The sequence below is a fragment of the Lonchura striata genome, chromosome 2, assembly GCF_046129695.1.
Source record: "Lonchura striata isolate bLonStr1 chromosome 2, bLonStr1.mat, whole genome shotgun sequence".
NCBI classification, from domain to species: domain Eukaryota; kingdom Metazoa; phylum Chordata; class Aves; order Passeriformes; family Estrildidae; genus Lonchura; species Lonchura striata.
In genome coordinates, this window is record NC_134604.1 from 68,493,608 (window position 1) to 68,513,632 (window position 20,025).

A 20,025-nucleotide genomic window follows, 5' to 3' on the forward strand; every position below is an offset into this window, starting at 1 on the left:
ACAAATCCTAACATGCTGCAGCCATCATTAACAATTCAATGGGACTGACTGCATTCAGATGGATTCCAACTGTTCTCAGGAGTATTTTATAAGTTTACTAATGCAGTCTGCAAGTTAAAAAAAAAAAAAAAAAAAAAGAACCCCAAGGAAATATCTTCAGTCACTCACAGACACCGGGAACCCCTTTGAGGTTTCTTCTACCTTTCCCCCGATGCCCACGATTAGTCATGTCCTTGGTGAGTAATGACACATCCCTGCATGCAGTGTTTGAGACAAAATGAGCAAAGCTGGAAATATGATGGATTCTGTAGAATGAGAGCAAATTAATTCTCTCTAGAGACTCTCTACTTCCTATGATCTGTGAGACACTGAACAACTGAATAAAGAGGTAGAAAACTCTTTATTGGTGGAAGAAAGACTACGTATTTTTTGAAGTAGAAATTGCTAATGCTTGTGCTTTTCCCTTTGTGTTTGTTTCAAATATAAAGTCAATCTGATAAGAAAAAAAGCGTAACAACTATTTAATGGTCTTGTTTGAAAATGGTTGCCTTGTTCCTATATTAAAATAGTAAAATCTCGTTAGCTGGTAAAAAAATTAAGGAAAAAATGCAGCTGATAAAACAAATCATTCTTTGGGCTGAACAGAAAAATCTCAGGGTAATTCAGAACATCCAAAGTTAGTTGAAGAGTTAAAACAACTACTCCTCTTTCTGCCATTTTGCATGGATCCTCTGGCATTTTATTGTCTCTTCCTCACACAGTTGTGCTATGGCATGTTTCAGAGTGGTTCCCAGAAGAAAGGTAGGAAAACTTGCAGATCAACTTCCACTTTCACCTGCAAGGTAGTGGTGCATATCCCAGTGTTCAGCACAGGAAGAATATGAATGTAACTCACTGCACACTGCTATTCAGCTTGGAAGGGAAAGCATTTGCAAGGGGGAACAAAGCAGCAGCAGACTCTTCTCTCTTCATCCCTGTAGGAATGCTGGTGCTTACTCTTCCCCCATCAGGTGACCTCAGCTCATCCCTCTCCTTCCTGCTGACACTGTGCTATCTGGATTTTGCAGAATCTGATCAAAAAAAGCACATTTTACACTATAACATTGCTGGTGAGAGCTGAGATAACACTGGCCTCCTATTTTTCATCTTGACTGATTGCATTTAACAGCCTGTCCTGTTATATATGATTTACTGGTACTTGTAGAAGCACAGGAATTGGCTGGGTGAATTTTTTGAACGATGCTTTTGATTGTCTTTAATTTAGGGGCCAAGTTGGAACAAGCTGCTCAAATGAATTCCTTATTACCACTGTCATTGCACTCAAATTAGGATATTTCTTATGCATGTCATTAAATAATAGCCAAGTAGAAATAGGAATCCCATAACACACACCCCTCAAAATCTGTAACAGGGCATAGAAAATATAAAATCCCACAGCCCTCTGATTTAATAGACAGTTGGGTGGCAGATCCAGCCTGGCAGACAGAACTGAGTCTCTGAACATTGCCATCTGCAGATATTCCCCCATTTTAGAGGAAATTTAAACCAGAAAATTCATATATGTATGCTTCAAGTACTATATATTTTAATCAGCATCTGTGGAAAGAGGAAGCTTACATGAATTTCATAGCTAGATTATGTTTGCAGAGTTCCTGATGGAGAGCTGCTTTCACCTATCATTAAACAAAATATGAAGCAATATAGAAATGCTAAATTTTAGTTATGTTATCACTGTACTTCCCAAAGTAGCTAATATATTTAAGTGAAATTAAAAGACCTCTCATTTTCTAGTCAAGTATGTGCATTCTTTTCCCTTTTCTATAAATTGACAGACATGTAAATATAAAAAGGGCTGTGCAATACACTGAAACCTAATTAAGTGCACTCTTTTCACAGAGCTGTTGAAAGGCCATCAGTTCATGCCTGCAAAACAATTTGCATGACAACGAACTTCCACTGCTATTGTCCTATGCCAGAATTCTTTTTTGATCATCTGAATACAGCATCATCTGCTGATGATCATCACAGCAGAAGCTGAGTCTATTTTCATTCATTAAATATTTTTATTCCCTGTAGTCCAATGTATTTCACAAGCACTTTTAGTGAAATATCAGGAATATAATTGCTCTTGAGCAGTTGTGTCTTTATTTTTTTAAGTGAAAATTTACAGTTCATGTGGTCTTCTCAAAAAACATCTAATACATGAAAGCTTTAATGTGATTTTTGATGGCTATTTTGATTCATTAATATAGGTAGATATTTTCATTTGTGAATAAATTTACTATTCATACACAGATAAAATTATGTACGTCTCTGAAATGAAAATGTAATTTTTAAAATACCTGATATTGCAATATTTCAAAAATATTATTTATATTTAAATTACTGCCATCGTCTCTGTGAAATAATTTCTTCCTTACATAAAATATGCTGTGTGCAATACACTTAGTGCCTGTGCTCCTCAGCCGTAACTGTGGAGTGCTCTAAGCACTTCAGTTTAGTAAGTGCAATGTCTTGCACAGGAGGTTGGTCAGATGATAAATATATATGCAACATCAAGCCTATAGAAATCACTCTCCAAAGCATACCTAAACAGAAAAGTTTACATTCTGTAGGTGTCTCTATCACATTGGGATCTAGGCCCAGTGTTCATATGCTATTGCAAGAGAGGCAAGATTAGAACTGCTAAAAAACCATTGTCTTCATAATTTTTTTGATTTATTTCAGCCTTTGCTCCTATCAAATGCTTAGCATTTTGAGGAACTGTGACACTGTTTTAATTTAAAAAAAAAGAAAAAAATATCAAGAATTGGCCATAGATATATGATGCTAACTTGGCTCATAAAAAATTAAAACAGGACATTGTGCTATCATAGTTTCTTTTGCTTCTGTCTGTTGTGTATAATGACAATTTCCTAAACTTGTCAGCTGCCCCTGTTTAGGAACTGTGTCTGACTGCTTGCATAACACAGGCAGGTAACCCTACTTCCATATTTAGTTTCCTTCCAGAATAAATCAGGCAAGTTTATGACATGGTAATTGCCGAATTATCCTTTCATCCTTATCTTGACCCATGAGCCTTTTATTGTACTATCTCCCTCTGTCCAGTTGGGTTGCTGAGTACCTGGTGTCCAGCCAAGGTCAAATCACTGCACCAGGTAAATCTGTCTTGAAACCAGGTGACAAGAACTAGCAATTCATAAAGTCTTTGTCTCATATTTTTCACTGACATTTCCTTCCCAGCTCCATTTCCAATGTGTTATCAAACCAAATGGAACTTATATAGAGATGAAACACTGTTGAGTAAGAGCCAGCTTGGATGAAATTATTAATTTGGAATCTAAACTGTTAGATCTAATTTGAACTTGATGGAACTGGTTATTTGAGACATAACTGAATTGAGCAGAAGGAGAGTTTAGGCAATGAAACAATTTGGAAACAAGACAAGTGTTTTTTTTTGCTTTGTTTTCTTGCCTCCTTCTTCCTCTCTGAGTGAAATAAACAAAGATTACTTAAACCTAGAGGCCAGTATTGTCATCACTGCAAACATACCTAGCAATGAATTATCTGCTCAATGGAATGCTTTCCTCTCTAAAGCAATGCAGTGTTTTCAAAAACTGCTTGTTGAGAACCAACAATATATACAATAAATCTCTGGCATGTGTAGTTAGGGACAGTAAATGCCTTCAATTCTACACATAACTCACAAAATGAGATTATAGCTGTGTTGTTGCCTCTGTTCAAAAGAGTCTATGGTAAATGGAGTCCAAATCAGCACATAGCAATGGGCCCAAGGATGGCATGAAAATTAATTAAAAGCAAGCAGTAAAACAGCATCACAGCAAGGTTTCTGCATTTCTTGCCTTAAGGCAGGTGGTGTTTGAAGTTTGGAGCACTTACCAGCGGGTGCTGTGGCAGTTTTTGGTGCTGGCAGTAAGCTCCTGCGTGGTGTCACCGTGCTGCTCGATACCTGTGTCGTGCTTTTGCTGCTCCCCTTGGGAGCATCCTTAGAAGGTGCAGATGCCCTAGGGGTGGTCTGGTCTTCATTTCCAAAGGTGGAACCTGCAGGAGACCGGAATTGCACTAATTATAACTCCATAAAAAATGTATGTGAACTGTGGCATACAGACCAAACTTCTATCAGCAATTATAATCCACACTGACACATTCTCCCTAGCTTGGAATAAGTGACATGGGCTTTCTCCAGTATAAACCCTCAGGTAGAAATAAAGAATTCCCAACAACTTAAATGCAAAGTCTTGGCTGCTGTTACAGTCTGATTCCAACAGGAAATTAAGACCTCCTCCCCTTTGTCTACCTCTATGAAGGTCTGTGGCTACAACATTCATAAAGAAACCAAGGAGTTCCTACATATATGGGTGGATGAGTTTATGGTTTTGTAGCTGCTAGAGGAGCCACACCACACATTCACCTTATCACTTGGAAGCTGCTGATGTTCAAAATAGAAGGGAATAGCAGGACTCAGTGGTGCAAAGTTTCAAATTCCCCTGCTCAGGCAGAGATTTCCCACAAAAAGACCTCAGATCACACACAGACATTTGAATAATAAGATAAAGAACAAAGAAAAAATTCTGCCTTAACTCTCAAATCCACTTCAGTCATGTTCTCATAACAAATATTAGGTTACCAAGTTTTACAACTTAAATTGACCTCTTTCAAAACTTTAAATGTGTTTGGTGTCCTCCTGCATTTGCCATCTACAGAATAATGACATCCTAGATTCCTTGTAGACATAAGGAAAACAATATTTTCTTAAAATTTGAGAAAGACAGAGTTGGAGTGTTGTTTTTACCTATCTGTCTACAAGGCTTAAGAGGAGTAAAAGATTACAGCAGATCTGGATTTAAACATTTGCAGAAGAATGAGCATTTTGTTGGAAAAAAATAGTGGAGATAATGCAAGAAATACAAAGGATGTCAGAAAAGGCTGATAATTTTTATTTCAATTGTTTTAAAAGATACAATATAATATTAGGTAGTGCCTGCAGAAAAATGATAGCCGCATCTCAATAATTCTCCAATATTTTTAAGACATAGATTTCTTGAAAGTGTGCAAGTAAAGAAGAGTTTTAATCTTTGCCTTTATTACTGAAAATCCACCAGAGAAAAAAAAAAGCAGATTGGAAAAGAAAATCTTCTTTCTAGTAAAGGAAGAATATTTCTTTTGGCTCTGAAAAAACAGCTTTAAGTTTTGCTGTTTCTTTGAGGCTGCTTGCATATACATTTTAATTTAAAGTGCATATCTGCATTATAAATGGACTTCTACAAACATATTTGACCCTTCCCAAGCCACATTAAAAACTCAAAACAGTGTAGTGTAGTCTGCACAGGAACAGAAAGACCTGAAGCACTTGTCACCTTTACACAGCTCTACACCTAACAATCCCTCAGGACATCAGGGAGAGTGTTGAATATCCAAACTACATGCATTTTTCACGTGTGTAACAAACATTTAAGTTTATGTGCTGGATTAACTGTGACAAAACACTGCTGACTTCCATAAAGTCACAACAGCAGAAAATCTGGCCCAACCTAGCCCTATCTCCTCTGCAGCTGTGCACCAGGGCATCTCTTCTGCCAGGTGCTGGGGGATGCTGCAGCATGTGTGTGCACCTCAGCTGTCTGCACCACACTCCTGGAGCTATTCCTGGAGTGGTCTCATACATATGCTTACCCAGTCAGCTTGGGTAGCACCACTTGTAGAAATCTTTTTTCTTTTTTCAGCTATTTTTTATAAGTTTCCATTGCAGAAGCACTAACCTTGAAGAGTAAATTATTCTTATTATTTGCAGAGAAACAGAGTTCAAGTGTTTTCAAGTGTTCTTAAATGGAAACCCTTTATTCTCAATTTTAACATTAATTCACTGCCCTACAGTGAGGAGTGAGGGAAGAAGTGTGAGGCTGAGAGGGAGCAGGTGCTCCCTACAGAGTCTGGAGAAGACCATGGGGAAGCAGGAATTTCCCAGCAGCTTGTGGGGAGGACCATAATGGAGCAGATATTCACGCTCCACGCTGGCACAGGTGGACATGGCCCAGAGGAAGCTGCATCCATGGAGAGCCCTCACAAAAGCAGGGCCCTGGCAGAAGCTGTGGGCCTGGACATGAGAACCACACTGGAGCAGGTTTATCCTGCAGGACAGCAGCCCTGGGTAAAGACCCATGCAGGAGCAGGAAGAAGTGTGAGATGGAAGAAATGCAGAGAGGAACTGTAATGGACCAATGCAACATCCATTCTCCTCCCACTGTGCTGCTCAGTGGGGATGTGGGATGGAGGAGGTAGAGGAATTGGGAAGGGAGGAGTGAAGCTGAGACTGGGAAAAAAGCAGTGGGGGGAAACTGTTTTAATGTTTTGCTTTGTCTTTGTTTCACACCTTTTAATTGTTAACATATTAAATAACTTTTTTCAAGTAATTTTTTTTTTGCCTGGGACAGCAGGTGGTAAGTGATCTCCATGTCTTTGTCTCTACCTGTGGTCTTATTCACATTATTTTCTTTCCTCTCCTGTACAGGAGGTGAGACAGTGAGACACCAGCAGTGTGGGTGCCTGGCAGCCAGCAAGGGTCAACTCACCACAACAGCAATATCAAGACACCCAGGATTTGCTGAGATAAGGTCAATGTTTCTCTTAAGAGACATTGTCTCTCACTTTGCTCTTCACTCACAAATGGAGATTGGAAAGAGACAGTGGGATACAACAACATTGGCATGTACAATATGCCCCAAAAAGCAAGTGTTTGCTGCTTCCACAGAAATCACTAGGGCAGCATCTAATTCCCCACGAGCAGAGGTAGGCGAGTTTCATCTTGCTAGATATAGTTTCCAGAGCTCATATAGCATTGAAAGAAGAAATTAAATAGGAGAATGTATATTTCTCACAATCTAGGAGGAAAATAAAGATTTTCATTTACTTCAAGAATCAACTTACAGGAAAATCAGAAAGATTATTCATCAGATGGCCCATCTGTTAGTCCCTCATGAAATAATGCCTCCCACTATAATCTGCAGCAGGTGAATCAGTAGCATCTGCCCATGATACCATCTCTTATTTTTCAGTAAAAGCCTGTACAGAAACACCAGATGTGCAGTGGGTGAACAGTTTCCAGGTGACCACATCCTTTGCTGTATTGTACCTCTTCCCTCCTACTCCTCCACTTTGGCATTCTGTCTCAACCAGGTGAGACTCTACTTGCCTTTGAAGCACCTGGTGAGTCGTCTGGGGGCTGCTACATAAAAGGCCTGGCATTTTTGCAGATTCTGTGCTCTATGAGGAGTAGCATTGCTGACTTTGCAGTAGAGTGGTTAACAACCTATTAAAGATCTGCTGGGGCTGAAGGCCTTCAGCCTCACTTTTATCATCTCCTCACTATGAGCCCCAAGGAATCCTACTCTTCTGCTTCTGAAAAAAAAAATTGGAAAGAAGAACATTCCTTTGAAGACTTGCAGCTACTTTGAAAAGTCCCAGCTGCAGCCATTCTTCCCCTACACTTGTTTGCCAATAGACACGGAGAAATTAGGGCTGGGAACATATTGTAGGCTGCATGTTTGAAGAAAACCATGACCAAAATCCCACTGGCTCCTAGATGTCTTTGAACCACTCTCTCTCAGTATCTGTCACCACTGTTTTTACCATCTGGCTGCAGCTCATTTCAGGGGCTGCTCACCCTCAGAAAGGAAGACTCTTTTGTATGTGTCACTACGAGTCTGTGCCTCTTGTAGGTGGTCCTTTTCTAAAATTATTTTAAAATTTTATAAAAAAGGATAGAAATATATATGATAGTACGTATAACTGTAAAACTAGCAGGAACATGAATGGGGAGAATTTTGCATTTGATGAGGGATTAATTAGGCCATGTTGTGTGGCAGGTCTTGATCTGAGATGAGACAATTAGAGGAAGGGCTGTGTTCTGGAGCTGCACATCTACAGATTTCCCTGTCTGCAGTGAAGGGCAATAAAGTCTCCTTTTGCTGGAGAATTTGCTCTCTAGAAAAGCAGCTTGTTTGACAATGGCTACAGGTCTGTGTCTTGCTGACAAACTGCAGAGGAGTTTACAGCATGAGTGTAGCTCCCTGTCCTGTGGGCTGCTATGTGCAGCCTATGACACTCAGAGACATGGAGTGAGTTTCCAGCTCTTCACAGCAGGTCAAGCATTCCTGGTGCTGGCAGGAGGCTTGGAGCTCATAGCTCCTGCCACTGCTGTAATCACACTCAAGACACTAGGAACATGCTGGCGTTGTGCATGTTCACTGAAGGACAAACATTTACCCAGGGTTACAGGAAGGCCTTTCCAGCATAAGGATCCTTGGACACTACTTGATGCCAAGTTAATGACGATGAAATTGTGCCTAGTTGTTGCATCAGTGATCTCACTTAGCAATTCTAAATCACTTCCCACTCACAGAACTGAAGAAGCTTTAAAAAAGGATTTGAACCACTTTCCATCAAGGAAACAGCAGAGACAGAGAAGTGAGCAGAAAAACCTGATGATGAATGAGGCTGGAAGGACTATTTTTCACCTGCAAAATACTGGGATGTATTATTCCTCTGGGTTTTACTAGGCTGCACTTTTGTGCCCCACTTTTCAAGCAAAAGTACAAGCATAATGTGAAATTTAAAGTCACTGCCATGGGGAATGATCTAATAAAAAAAGTACCTAAACATCTGAAAACAATCAGGTGATGCTTAAAACCAAAACCTGCAAGACATACTTTTCACTGACTTGGGACATTTGCCCTTCCTTCAGTTAATGCCCATTCTTTATTCCTGATTGTTACTTGTGAAGTGGTAAGTAAATTTTGTAGAATGATTACCAGATATGCAATCTGTCAAACAAGATTTTTTTATTCCACTATTTTAAGAGTTCCTGTTTTGAAGTCCAGTATGGTATATTTCAATATGAGGTTTCACAGTGTAATTTTCAAGAGACACAATTGAACATTCAGCTCCGTAGATCAAGCTGAAACAAAGCTACGGACCAAGAGGTACAGCGTGATCATTAGCCCTGAGGACTAACCATCTTATTAAGATGTTTTGATAGTACATAAGATTACTAGCTGGCTAATTGGTTTTTTCTGTCTTTGCAGAGAGAAAGTGCCTGGTATTTCCTCAGGCCAAATATTCAAGAGATCAGGCACCAGCTCATGACAGGTTTATTTTCCATCCAGAAAAGAAGATGCTTAAGAATCGATGTCCACACAATGCTTAAGCCTAATTTAGCTCAAAGTCTTTTTTCCCAGTGCTTTTTTTTTTTTTTTTTTGGGGGGGGGGGCTCAGACAAAGATGTTTGAGCAATAATTCCCTGTAAAATACTTATTTTGTGCTGATCATATTTTTCAGAAGTCTTTACATTAAAAATAGAAACTTGAATTTTGAAGTCAGGTTAATAATTCAGGTTAATGATCTCCACCAAAATAAGGAGCCAAATTTGCAGTTCCTGTCAGCACAGATTTAGATAGCTTTCAATCTTTGCACTGCCAATGATTACCTCTGAGGCAGCCCTCTCACTGATAGGGAGGGAGTTTTGTGCCCTTTGTGCCAATTAATCATTGATGATTGATGACTACTGTGATCAGCCATGGCTTTTGTACATTAACACACCTGTAAAAGATTGCTGCATGTCCATCCCTCTCCCCGTGCCCTCCAGCCCTAAAGCCAAGCACCTTTCTTCTGTGTCACTTGCTGTCAGATGGCCTGGGGCCCCTGACCTGGCTGTGCAGAAAGCTGTTGGGCACCTGAAGGGTGGGAACCCTGCAAGGTTGACCACCACCAGAAGAGCTGCAGAAGCAGCTCTGTGCAGACGCACTGACAGGCTCTTCCTCCACCTCCAGCTGCCCTGACTGCTTCTGCAGTCAAAGGCTGTATCCTGCACTTGCAGCTGATCCAGGCAAGCACAAGACTGAACTGGCACAAACTCATCTTCAGTGCCCTTCATTCATAATAGATAGCAGAAATACAGCCTTCTGCTGATACACCCCCTTGTATCAGTGCTAACTAATTCATTTAATGTCACCAAATAAAATATATATTTTAGAATCCATCTATATTAATTTCTTACTTGAATGGAGCCATGTGCTGCTCCCTCCTGAAGTGTTACAGGCCTCATTGGGCAAGGTAAAAATTTTACCACAAAGTAAAATCTCTGTATGTACTACGGAGAATTGCAGACAACTTGCTGACTATGCCTGACTTTGGAATCGCATAACCCATTTTATTTGGATTCTGGTGAGATGTTACACCTCTGTCAGGAAAGATGAGCATTTTATTATGTAATAAAGTCTGTATATTGGTGGTGGCTTTGCCTACCACCAGCGGATTCTACATCTGCTTGGCTAGCTGACAGCTTTTGTATGGCTGGCTAATAAAAACCCCATAGGACATGAAGACAGCATTGTATTTTGCTGATCAGTTGTAATATTTGTCAGAAGGGATAATATAAGTTTTTTGGAATCATGCCAAAGATACCTGGGTTGCACAGACATTTTAAAATGGGCTGCAGACATCACTACCTTCAGAGAGAGAAGTCTCCTGGCATTACTTGGAGCTGAGCCATCAAAGGTCATTCATGACCAAATCTTCCCTGCAAACCTTCCTCATTCATTGTATGACTGATCACAGTGACAAGACACATCCACGTCAGGAATACTCCATTGCAGTATCTCTTATGTACTTGGAGGAGCTGACACAGTAGAATTATATACTGGGGAAATGATTGCTTCTCTAACTGAGAAGAGAAAAACATACCTGCTGTAAGCCTCTCCTCTAGACATAGGATTAAGATTTCTAACAGGTCAGATCAGAGTAACCTGATCTTACTCTGCAATTACTGAAGCCTATCAGTTAGCTGTAGCAAGGGCTGGTTCTTAAAATCTGAGACACACTTGAAGGCAAGCATGTACTCATAATGTTTTGGAAGCTCTTCTTGCTCACACAGTTAAGAACATATTACATATAAGTCAAAGATTTACATTCCTCTAAGATTCTTTTTGGGAGAGTAAATAATTAGCTATATCCAAGCAAGAGGTTTTCTGGGATCCTGTGTTCAGTAAATTTACAGAAAATAATTGTAATTGAAGTATGGATTTGTAAGAAAAACAATATTTGATCCCAGTGAGGGCAATCAAGGTGTTTGTCTTAGGTGCAACAAAATTTTGACTTAGGCTGAATGTTTTAGGCAAAAGACTACTCTCTATACCAATCAAAAATCCCGTGAAGAAAATCAGGAGCACAGATTTACTTCAGGTGTTGTCTGACACAGTCATGCACTGTCTTCCAGAGGAGGTGGATGAATACAGGTCCAAGGGCCACTTGTCCCCCTTGCTTCCCAGCAGAGTAGCCCTCTACACCACAAAATTCCCAGGCCCTGTAGAGGTCTCAAAGTAACACCAAGCACTGATGGCATTTTTACAAAGACACATATACAATCCAATGCCCTCAGCTGCCAGAATGACCCTGGGGATCAACAGAGGATGGCCAAAAGTTAAAATAACCAGAAAGAAGATGAAAATAACATCCATTTTCTACTACCACTAAAGCACTAATGGCAAGTATCAGCCTAGTTAGGGGGAATTTTCCTGCATAGGAAGATTTTGGTGTTCCTTGGTAGTCCTTCGGTCTCAGCACCCACACTTCTAGAAGCACCAGTTTTGTAGCATGACTTGTGCTCATGACCATCTGGTTTTATGGCACTGAGCCTGCTTCTGAACTGGCATACCAAATCCTACAGGGCACAGGCACCCATGAAAGACAGAATTAGAAGTGACATCTGCTCTGCAAGAGGTTCCTCCTGCTGGCAAAAAGTGCCAAATTAGAGACACATGCTTTATTATAAGGAGTGACATCTGTTGGCCCTCATAGCACTTTGTCATCAATAAATGCCTTTTCCCTGGAATCACTGCGTTTAATTTGCTTGAATACTGGCTTGGGGTATTTTGACACTTAAAGGTATATATAATCCTTGGGGAAGTGTTAATGACATTCCAACAGCGATAATGAATTTCCACCAGTTTTAGCAATCCCTGCTGGTTGCCACAGCTCAGCAGACTAGGAGAGGTTAAGCCATGCTCTAACAATTGTCATTCAGTCCTGCTCCTTCCCTGCCAAACCCACAACAACACGTGTGCTATGGTTTACATGGAATGATGCTAGATCAAAGAGCTGGTACATGTGTCTGACTCTTTATGTGGCATAATGATGACTTCAGAGCATGTGACACAGTCTAAGGAGGGGAGATGTCATACTGAAACTTCAAGGATGGAAGAGTCTTAGAGAGTACCCAGTTAGTCACAAATTAATTGCATTTTATGAGTTCAGGCACAGATCCTCAAAGCTGCTTATGAACTTATCTCCTATTTCATTTCACATTCAAATTTAACTCACTGTGCTTATTCTTAATCACCATCTCAGCCCTGAAGGAGTTTCAAACCCACAGATGTCTCCATTTCAGAGTATGAAGGATGCAAGCAGCTGAGCAGAACCTCCCATGAATGCTGAACAGTGCTTTGATTGGAAGAAAAATGAGGTGATTGGCACCAAAACTGTGCTTTGGAAACAGGCAGGGAGTTTTCTAAGCTGTTCAGAGCAGCCAGTTGCTGTGCTCACATCATGTTCGTTCTCTTGGACAACATGCTGTTCAAGAAAAAACAAGTGAACCTGCTTTTCACAGTTAATTTTCACAAACTCCTGTGTAAGTAATGCACAACACATTACAGTGCACAGCACAGTACAGTGCTGCTCTGAGCTGACTCCTGTCTAGATCTGTGTTTTGTGGCTATTTTGTATGCCATAGAGAAAAAAAAAACACCAAACCTATAGCAAAATATAAATCTGTAAGAAGTTATTTGTGTAGTCCAGAATTTCAACAGTCAGGAAACATATTTTAGTTTTTTAACATGTGCACTGGCTACATTGTATATTTTAAGACTCCAAAAATAAGTTTGACTTGCAGAATTCTGCTGATGAAATGTCTTCCTCAAAAAACGTCTTAAGCTGTTCAACCAAACTAAGGTGTTTTTTCTAATAAATATTGTCAGTTATGAGGAGCCTAGGTATAACACTGCAATTCAAAGCCACCAGGAAAGAGAGACACAAGCAAAACAGTCTTCTGTTATAAATGGCATTATCCATGGAGGATAAACACACATTTTTTATGATGTGACCATTAAAAATTTTCTTTATCTCATGTTTACTAAAATCAATGCCTTTAGTATATGATTTTGGGCAAAATTCAGTTATTTTATGATATGGTAAACTTACAACTAGCAGTACTAAATGCTGTGACCTAGTGATCCAGCTAAATAAGTTTTGCAAAGTGTTTTATCTATGATTATATTTCTATGAACTGGAGTAATCTAAACCAATTGACCCATAATATTTTGCAGGGTTCAGATATTTAATTGCATTTATTTCACAAAATAAATGCTCTTTAAAATATATAAAAGTAAAATTCTGTTGAAAACCGCAAAGGTTAAATAGATTGGGTAGATTCTTAAAAAATGGCAGTGACCTTACAGTATAAGTAATTAGACTTTTCTAGTTGGTAAAGTATTAACTTTTGTTCATTTGATCCTTTTACAGGCTTTCCCCCTCTTCATACTTGAATGTATCTGAATGGCAGTAGCAGAATCAAACTGAGTGGCTTCTCTTCATTACAATAAAAGCTACTGATAAGAAATAAAATGTCAGACTATTTCTCTGGAGCATGCACAATTGGTTTCCACAGGCACAGCCATGGCACCTACCAGAGTACTGTGAAATGCTCCTCAAGTCTTTCCTAAGGCAAGTACTCACATAGTCTGTGCAGCAAACAGGAGGAACTGGAATTCTGTGACCACTTGGAGATTTATGTGTGATAGGAATTACAGGAACTTGGTGGGAAAATTCCCAGGACTAGGAAACCACAGTGGATGGCTACAAACTCTTTCAGAGTGATATAAAGGGAAGAAGAGGACGTGGAGTTGCATTTTCTGTAAAAGAGAAAGTGAGCCATAGAATACTCCAGAGTTTCGAGCTCTGGTCCTATAGGTCAAAAACAAAATGGAAAAAATGGAGGAGTTTTGCAGGAGGACCATGAAGAATATCAAGGGCTCTAGAACCTGCCCTACGAGGAGAGGCTGAAGGAGTCAGCTCTTGTCTGCTTTGGAAGGGAAGGCTCAGGGGGGACCCGATCACAGTATGCCAATACTTGACAGGCTCCTACAGAGAGGACAGGGGCTCTCACTTCACAAGGAGCCACATGGAGACAAGAAGAAGGTACAAGCTGCACTGGGAGACGTTTCATCTTAACATAAGGAGCAATTTTTTTACACTAAGATCAATCAGACACTAGCACAACCTCCCCAGCAACATAGTAGAGTCCCCATCACTAAAGTTTTTCAAGATGCGACTGGACAGGGTGCTAGGTAATCTCATCTAGGCTCCCTTTTCCACAGAATGCTGGATGGGATGATCTAAAAATTGGTTCCAACATGAGTTATTCTGTGATTCTATGAAAAAGGAATAATCAACAAAGACCCCCAAATTCCAGTGCCAGGATAAAAGTAAGGACTATAGACCACTATTTGGTCAGACAGTTTAAATATAAATTATGGTATTATAATACCAGTCTGATTACTTAGAAAATTTACTCTTCAGAGGGCAAACACAGCCTGGGCAGCCAGGCATGAAGTTCCCTGTCTGACTGCAGCACCCCAGTGGTCTTACCACATGCTCTGGCACCAGGGAGACTTCTCTGAGTGGCTTTTGTGGGCAGGTGCTGTGTTTTCCTATGTCATCAGGGTATCATTGAAATGAAACAAGTTATAAAAAGTAATGAATCTGTTCCTGGTCTTCTGCACCAGGGTGCAAATTGCTCCCAGGCTGGATCCATGACTGCAACATCCATTTTGGCATGATATAATACTGTGTGGATTGCTCCTGGCCTGGCTGGGACACCTGATAACACTCCTTTATTGGACAAGATTATGCCTCTAAATCCACTGCTTTTGAAAAGCAAGGTCCTGATGTTACAAGGAGAAATAATTACCTGTGCCCTCGCCATTGGTCTTTTTCTTAAACAGGACCTTTGAAGATAAATTCACTTGCCCATCTCTGGCATGTGGAAATGGAACTGCAGGACTAATGAGAAATACCCAATTAACTCCATCTCCATATGGATTGTTTGGTATTTAAGACTTGTAATAAAGTATTTTAATCTTACATTTAATATAAGGGTTATTGAGTAAAGCACAATTTCTCATTTTATACTATTTTAAATCCAAATATTTTTTCAAGACACCTGGAATTATCAACAGGATTGAGAACAGGTTTGTGTATGTGGGGAGTGGGTAGGGATGTTTGTAGCATCCCATGAACTCTCTGCTCTCAGTCAATTCCCTGTGAATGAATGCAAATTATTTTAAAGAGCCACAAGGTACGGTTAGGAGTAAAATCTGTAGCATTTTATACCAACACAAATAATATCCTTTTGTATATCAGGCACATTTAATTAACTTTACATGTATAGTACAAGTGCAGAAATATTAAACCAAAGTGTTGTCTACTGGAAGATTGTAATTCAAGTGATTTCCCTAGCACTTCAGTTTTAGGAAAAGGTCTCCAAAGCTCTGTACTCTGGAGGAGGAGTTGGATAACTCTTAGACCTGCTAACAAATGGCAGAGGCCACAGGAGAGTCTAAGTATTAGATCTTCCTTTGAGTTGTGTTGCTGGTTCTGCAGAGTTTCCTTCTCCTCCACAGTAGCAGAATCTGACAGGACCCTCACATAGCCCTGGGTGCTTTTCTTATATTCCTGAATCCTGAAGGCAAGTGGTTATGTAAAAATTTAAGTTGGTATTGGTGTAAAAGAATTACACTAATATGAAGAATAACTCCTATTTTTTTACCTCCTTCTTCAGCACTTATATGTAGCCTGAGAGTATCTTCAAGATCTTCCTTTTAAAGTAATATCCTGGGTTTTTCTGAAATGGCATATGCCATAATAGCACAGCACACTATTGTGATGACATGGAGGTTAAAGGTGCATTTGCTCTAAGGAATGCTTAAAAACCTCCTCCATCTCTCAGTTAAACATGAACACATATCTCAGGACACCTGAGTTCTAGTCCCTTACATTTAAACATGAGGGTGGTGGTAGAGATTTACAGCACTGATACTGAAGAAAAAGGAGGTTCTTAGAGAAGAGTTTTATTGTTCTGCAAAAAGGCTGATTTTGGACAGAACAGCATGTATATTATTTGTAAACTCCTTAGGATCTGGGAAACAAGACAATGCACCAAACCCATCTGTCTCCTTCCAAATTTCCGAAGTCTCATAGATGAAGGACAGAGTGGAAGATAGAGCTGAGGCTCTTTGAAGAAAGGATATTATTCTTTACTGCATCAAAATTAGAAAACAGGTCAAGAACATATAAAGTACAGCCCTGAAGAGAAAGACTTGGGGGTCATGGTGGACAAAAATGATTGTCTGAGAGCAAGAAACACTACTAACCCTAACAAGACACACATGGAGATAATACTTTATATTACAGACCATATGTCTCCTAAGTGAAGCATAGTCATTATTAGAAATTAAGATCCACTCCACCAGAATCCTAGCCTCAAAAACAGTCAAGTGGCTTCTCAGTAGCTGGGAAAAAGCAAACAGCTTCATCTTTTATGAGTGGTAACAAATTTTTCTTCTGGTTTTACATAACACAGTTTCATGAACTTCCTTTGGAGTTTGTTTTGGGTTTTTTTTCTTGTTTATACAATGAAAAGACAATGGAAAGCCTGAAAAACAATAAGGATGTTTTCAGATTAGTCAACACACCAGATAGTGCTGGTTTCTCTGGAAGGTTTGTGATTTTGTTCAAATCTATAATGAAATTTTAATTGCTACACACCAGACAGCATTCTAATCCTCTTTGTATTCTCTAAAATTTAGGGAAAAAAAAGAAGTTTAAAAAAGTGTTCCTGTGAGTTTGGAAATGCAACATATTTTGCCGAAACCCCCCTAAATTAGATAAATTGGTGCTGGTGGTTCCTCAACAATATTTCACCTTCTTTTGCTTGTTAACAGAATGCTGGGATTTGCAACAAATAAAAAAACTTTTTGAGCTTTGGGCAATCTGGAAGCTCATCCTTATTTAACAATGCCAGCTTCTGCCCATCTACTCAGTTTTTCAACAATCTGCTCTGTGAATAGAAGTACTAATGTAATCTGGACTCCTTTGAATTTTTGTGTTGCGTGCTTTATACATCTCCACTGCACTGATGCTGGCAGCACAACCAAGTGACAGTTATTCCCAGAACAGCACTCCCAGCTCCCCATCAGCTACAACATGAGCCCCTGCCTGTAGATCCTCCTTGGGTCTGCAGTTTCAGTGTTTCCCTTCTGAAAAGGCCTCACAAATGACACAGAGAACCCTCATTGCCCTGCCAAGACCTCTAACTGATGTTCAGGCTCTGGTGTTGCAGCAGGTTTTATTCCAGAAGGCCAGAAAGGCTCTGCACCACCGAGACCACAAGATAGGAATTTTCTTAATGGAAAGCACTGATTTGGATCTTTGGTTTTTAGCAAGCTGCTTATTCTATGAAACCTATGGAATCTGGAGTGCCTCCTTCACTCAGAGCAGTTCAAAATGCAAGAGAAATGGAGAATTAATACAGGACTAATCCCACTAAATTACATAGATTTTCTTTATTTGGGAAATCATGAAAAATACTAAATTGAGAGAGAAATCCCAAACATTTGAGTCACTGTGATCACATTTAAAATTTAAACATTACCTGGAACAAGGATGGCTTTTGGGACCTAAGGGAAGGACTAAAATCTCTTCTTGTATCTGTCAAAATGACTGCATTGATACTGGAAAGGAAGCAGGGATCTAGGCTTTCCAACTGGTAATCTGTGGGAAGCCTCTCTAATGCTACACAGACACTCCAATTTAAGCAGGAATACAGTCCTAAATTAGTAAGCTGGACAATAAGTTCAGCTGTCATACATTTGCTACTAAAGAACTGTTTTTAAGAAATACATTATTAACTTAAATGCTATATGATTCCTTCAAAAGCTGTGACTCTGAGTGGATTAGTGAAGTGGGAGTGCTTTCAGACTGTGCTTAATACATGTCTTATTAATTTAAAGCCTTATGATTGCCTTTGATGTGATTATGACCCAAAGTCAGCTTCCATTGTAGCTGTCAAAGTTACTCTTTATGTAGTGGAACAATCACTTCTGAAAGCCTGACTGTTTTTCAGAAGGTAAATAGAAGCCTCTAAGTCAGATTACTTGAGCCTTGGGGCCTGGACTCCCTAGGGGCTCCTTTCACAAAACCAGGACCACCCAGCATCCCACATTACACATAAACAAACACACATTTGCATATGAGCGACTCCTACGGGGTTATGTTTTCTGTTTGCTCCCCAGAAGCAGAAATCCAGTAAGGGATGAGGAAGACCCGTGGACAGGTTCTCCTTCCTGGGCTGTTCCAAAGTTCCAAGCGAATGGAGAGCAGCTGGGTCCCTTGGTATTGGGAAATCACCACTGGTTTTGCAGTGGAGCAAGCCAGTATCCCAGCTGCCTGCAGGTGGGATGGGTGTAGGTGGACACCTACAGCACATGGGGTTTCTGAGCTGCACAGGGGTAGATAATCCCATAAGGACCCTTGTCACCTGGCAAGAGTTGCAGCCACAAGCTGGTTACTGCGGGGTGCAACATGGCCATGGCTTAGCCAAGCAGTGACACAAGCAGAGACTCCCTGATCCTGTCCTTCCCACCACCCAGAGCAGATAAGACAGTGTGCCACTTATTAATTACATGAATAAATACTACCAGACTACATTTAATAGAAACTCAACATCTGACAACTGCTAACCTTCCAGATTAAAGTTCCCTTTATTTATTGCTCCCCTTTATGTAAACATATAGACTGCTTACACTTCAAGTGATTTTGCAAATACAACAGCCTATATGAGCTCTTTTATGTACCTAGAATGGGGCCTCTCTAGCAGGGCTTAATTCAAAATTTACCTCTGAAATATTAAAATTTGCCTCTGAACAATTTAGAGCCACAGCATGAAACAGAGACAGAAAAGAGTCACAATTACAGAGATATCTGATATCTAGCAACAACTGTGACAACAACAATTCTTTGAAAACTGTGTAGGTGTATCTATGTCATAGTTTTAAATAGGAACACTCAAAGGTAGCAAACACCTCAGTAAGAAACAAAGCCGAATTGTGAGAGATCTTGAGTTTGTACAGCCCTCAGAAAAATGAGGCTGAAACTGGTTGTGTTTCTTTTTCACCCCTGCAGAATGGGTGCAGATCAAAAACAGATAATTGAATCTCTTTAGAACGCCAAGCCCTGGCTTTGGGGAGGTCACTCGAGAACAAAACATGAGCCCTATTGGCAGACAACGCACACAGTTAACCCAGTTTTCTGCCTTCACTGGTGATCAGCAGCAGAGACTGAGAAAAAAAGAACACAGAACAAATGAGAGTGAATCTTCTCTCCTCCCGTGTCTTTTCCAGTCACAAAAGTTCTTTCTGTATGCAGAGCCACAGAGGTCTTTCACTTCTACAGGTTTGTCTAGTCTTTCCTTGTGCCTATGGAATTTTTTAGCACTTACCACAGCAGTGCTGCACTTTAGTCCCTCCCTTTTTTGCTCTGTACCCACATTTTTGCATTTCTCAAAATCTTGTCATTTCAGTGAACAATCAGCGTGCCTCTGTTGATGAGGCAAATGCAAGCAATTGTGTTCAACAGAATATGCTGAAAATGAAGGCAGGCTGGCACCTGCACAAGCTCCTCCAGGCAGCTCAGCTGCATGAGGAGCATGGTGCTGCTCTGCCTGCCACCCTGCTCACTGCTGCCCAGCCCCAGAGCTCACCCTTCCCTGGCCCAACTGCCTCCCCACCTTCCTGCTTCCCACCTTTCAGCTGGGAATGTGTTTTCCTGACACTGAAGTCAGCACAAATGCAGCAAGTATGGAGCACGTGTTTGTGCTGGTTCCTCAGAAAGTGAAAAGCC

The 20,025-nt window shown here is 40.2% G+C and overlaps 1 protein-coding gene across 10 annotated transcripts in view; it reads right to left on the reverse strand.

The window, feature by feature from the left end:
- The window catches only part of MTUS2 (microtubule associated scaffold protein 2), a 268,374-nt gene that overhangs the window by 59,946 nt on the left and 188,403 nt on the right, over nt 1–20,025 (reverse strand). For all 10 annotated transcript variants that reach the window (XM_021541972.3, XM_077781450.1, XM_021541971.3 and 7 more), the window contains one exon: nt 3,901–4,062. In XM_021541972.3, coding sequence (XP_021397647.2) covers nt 3,901–4,062 — 162 coding nt within the window. The remainder of the gene's footprint in view (nt 1–3,900; nt 4,063–20,025) is intronic.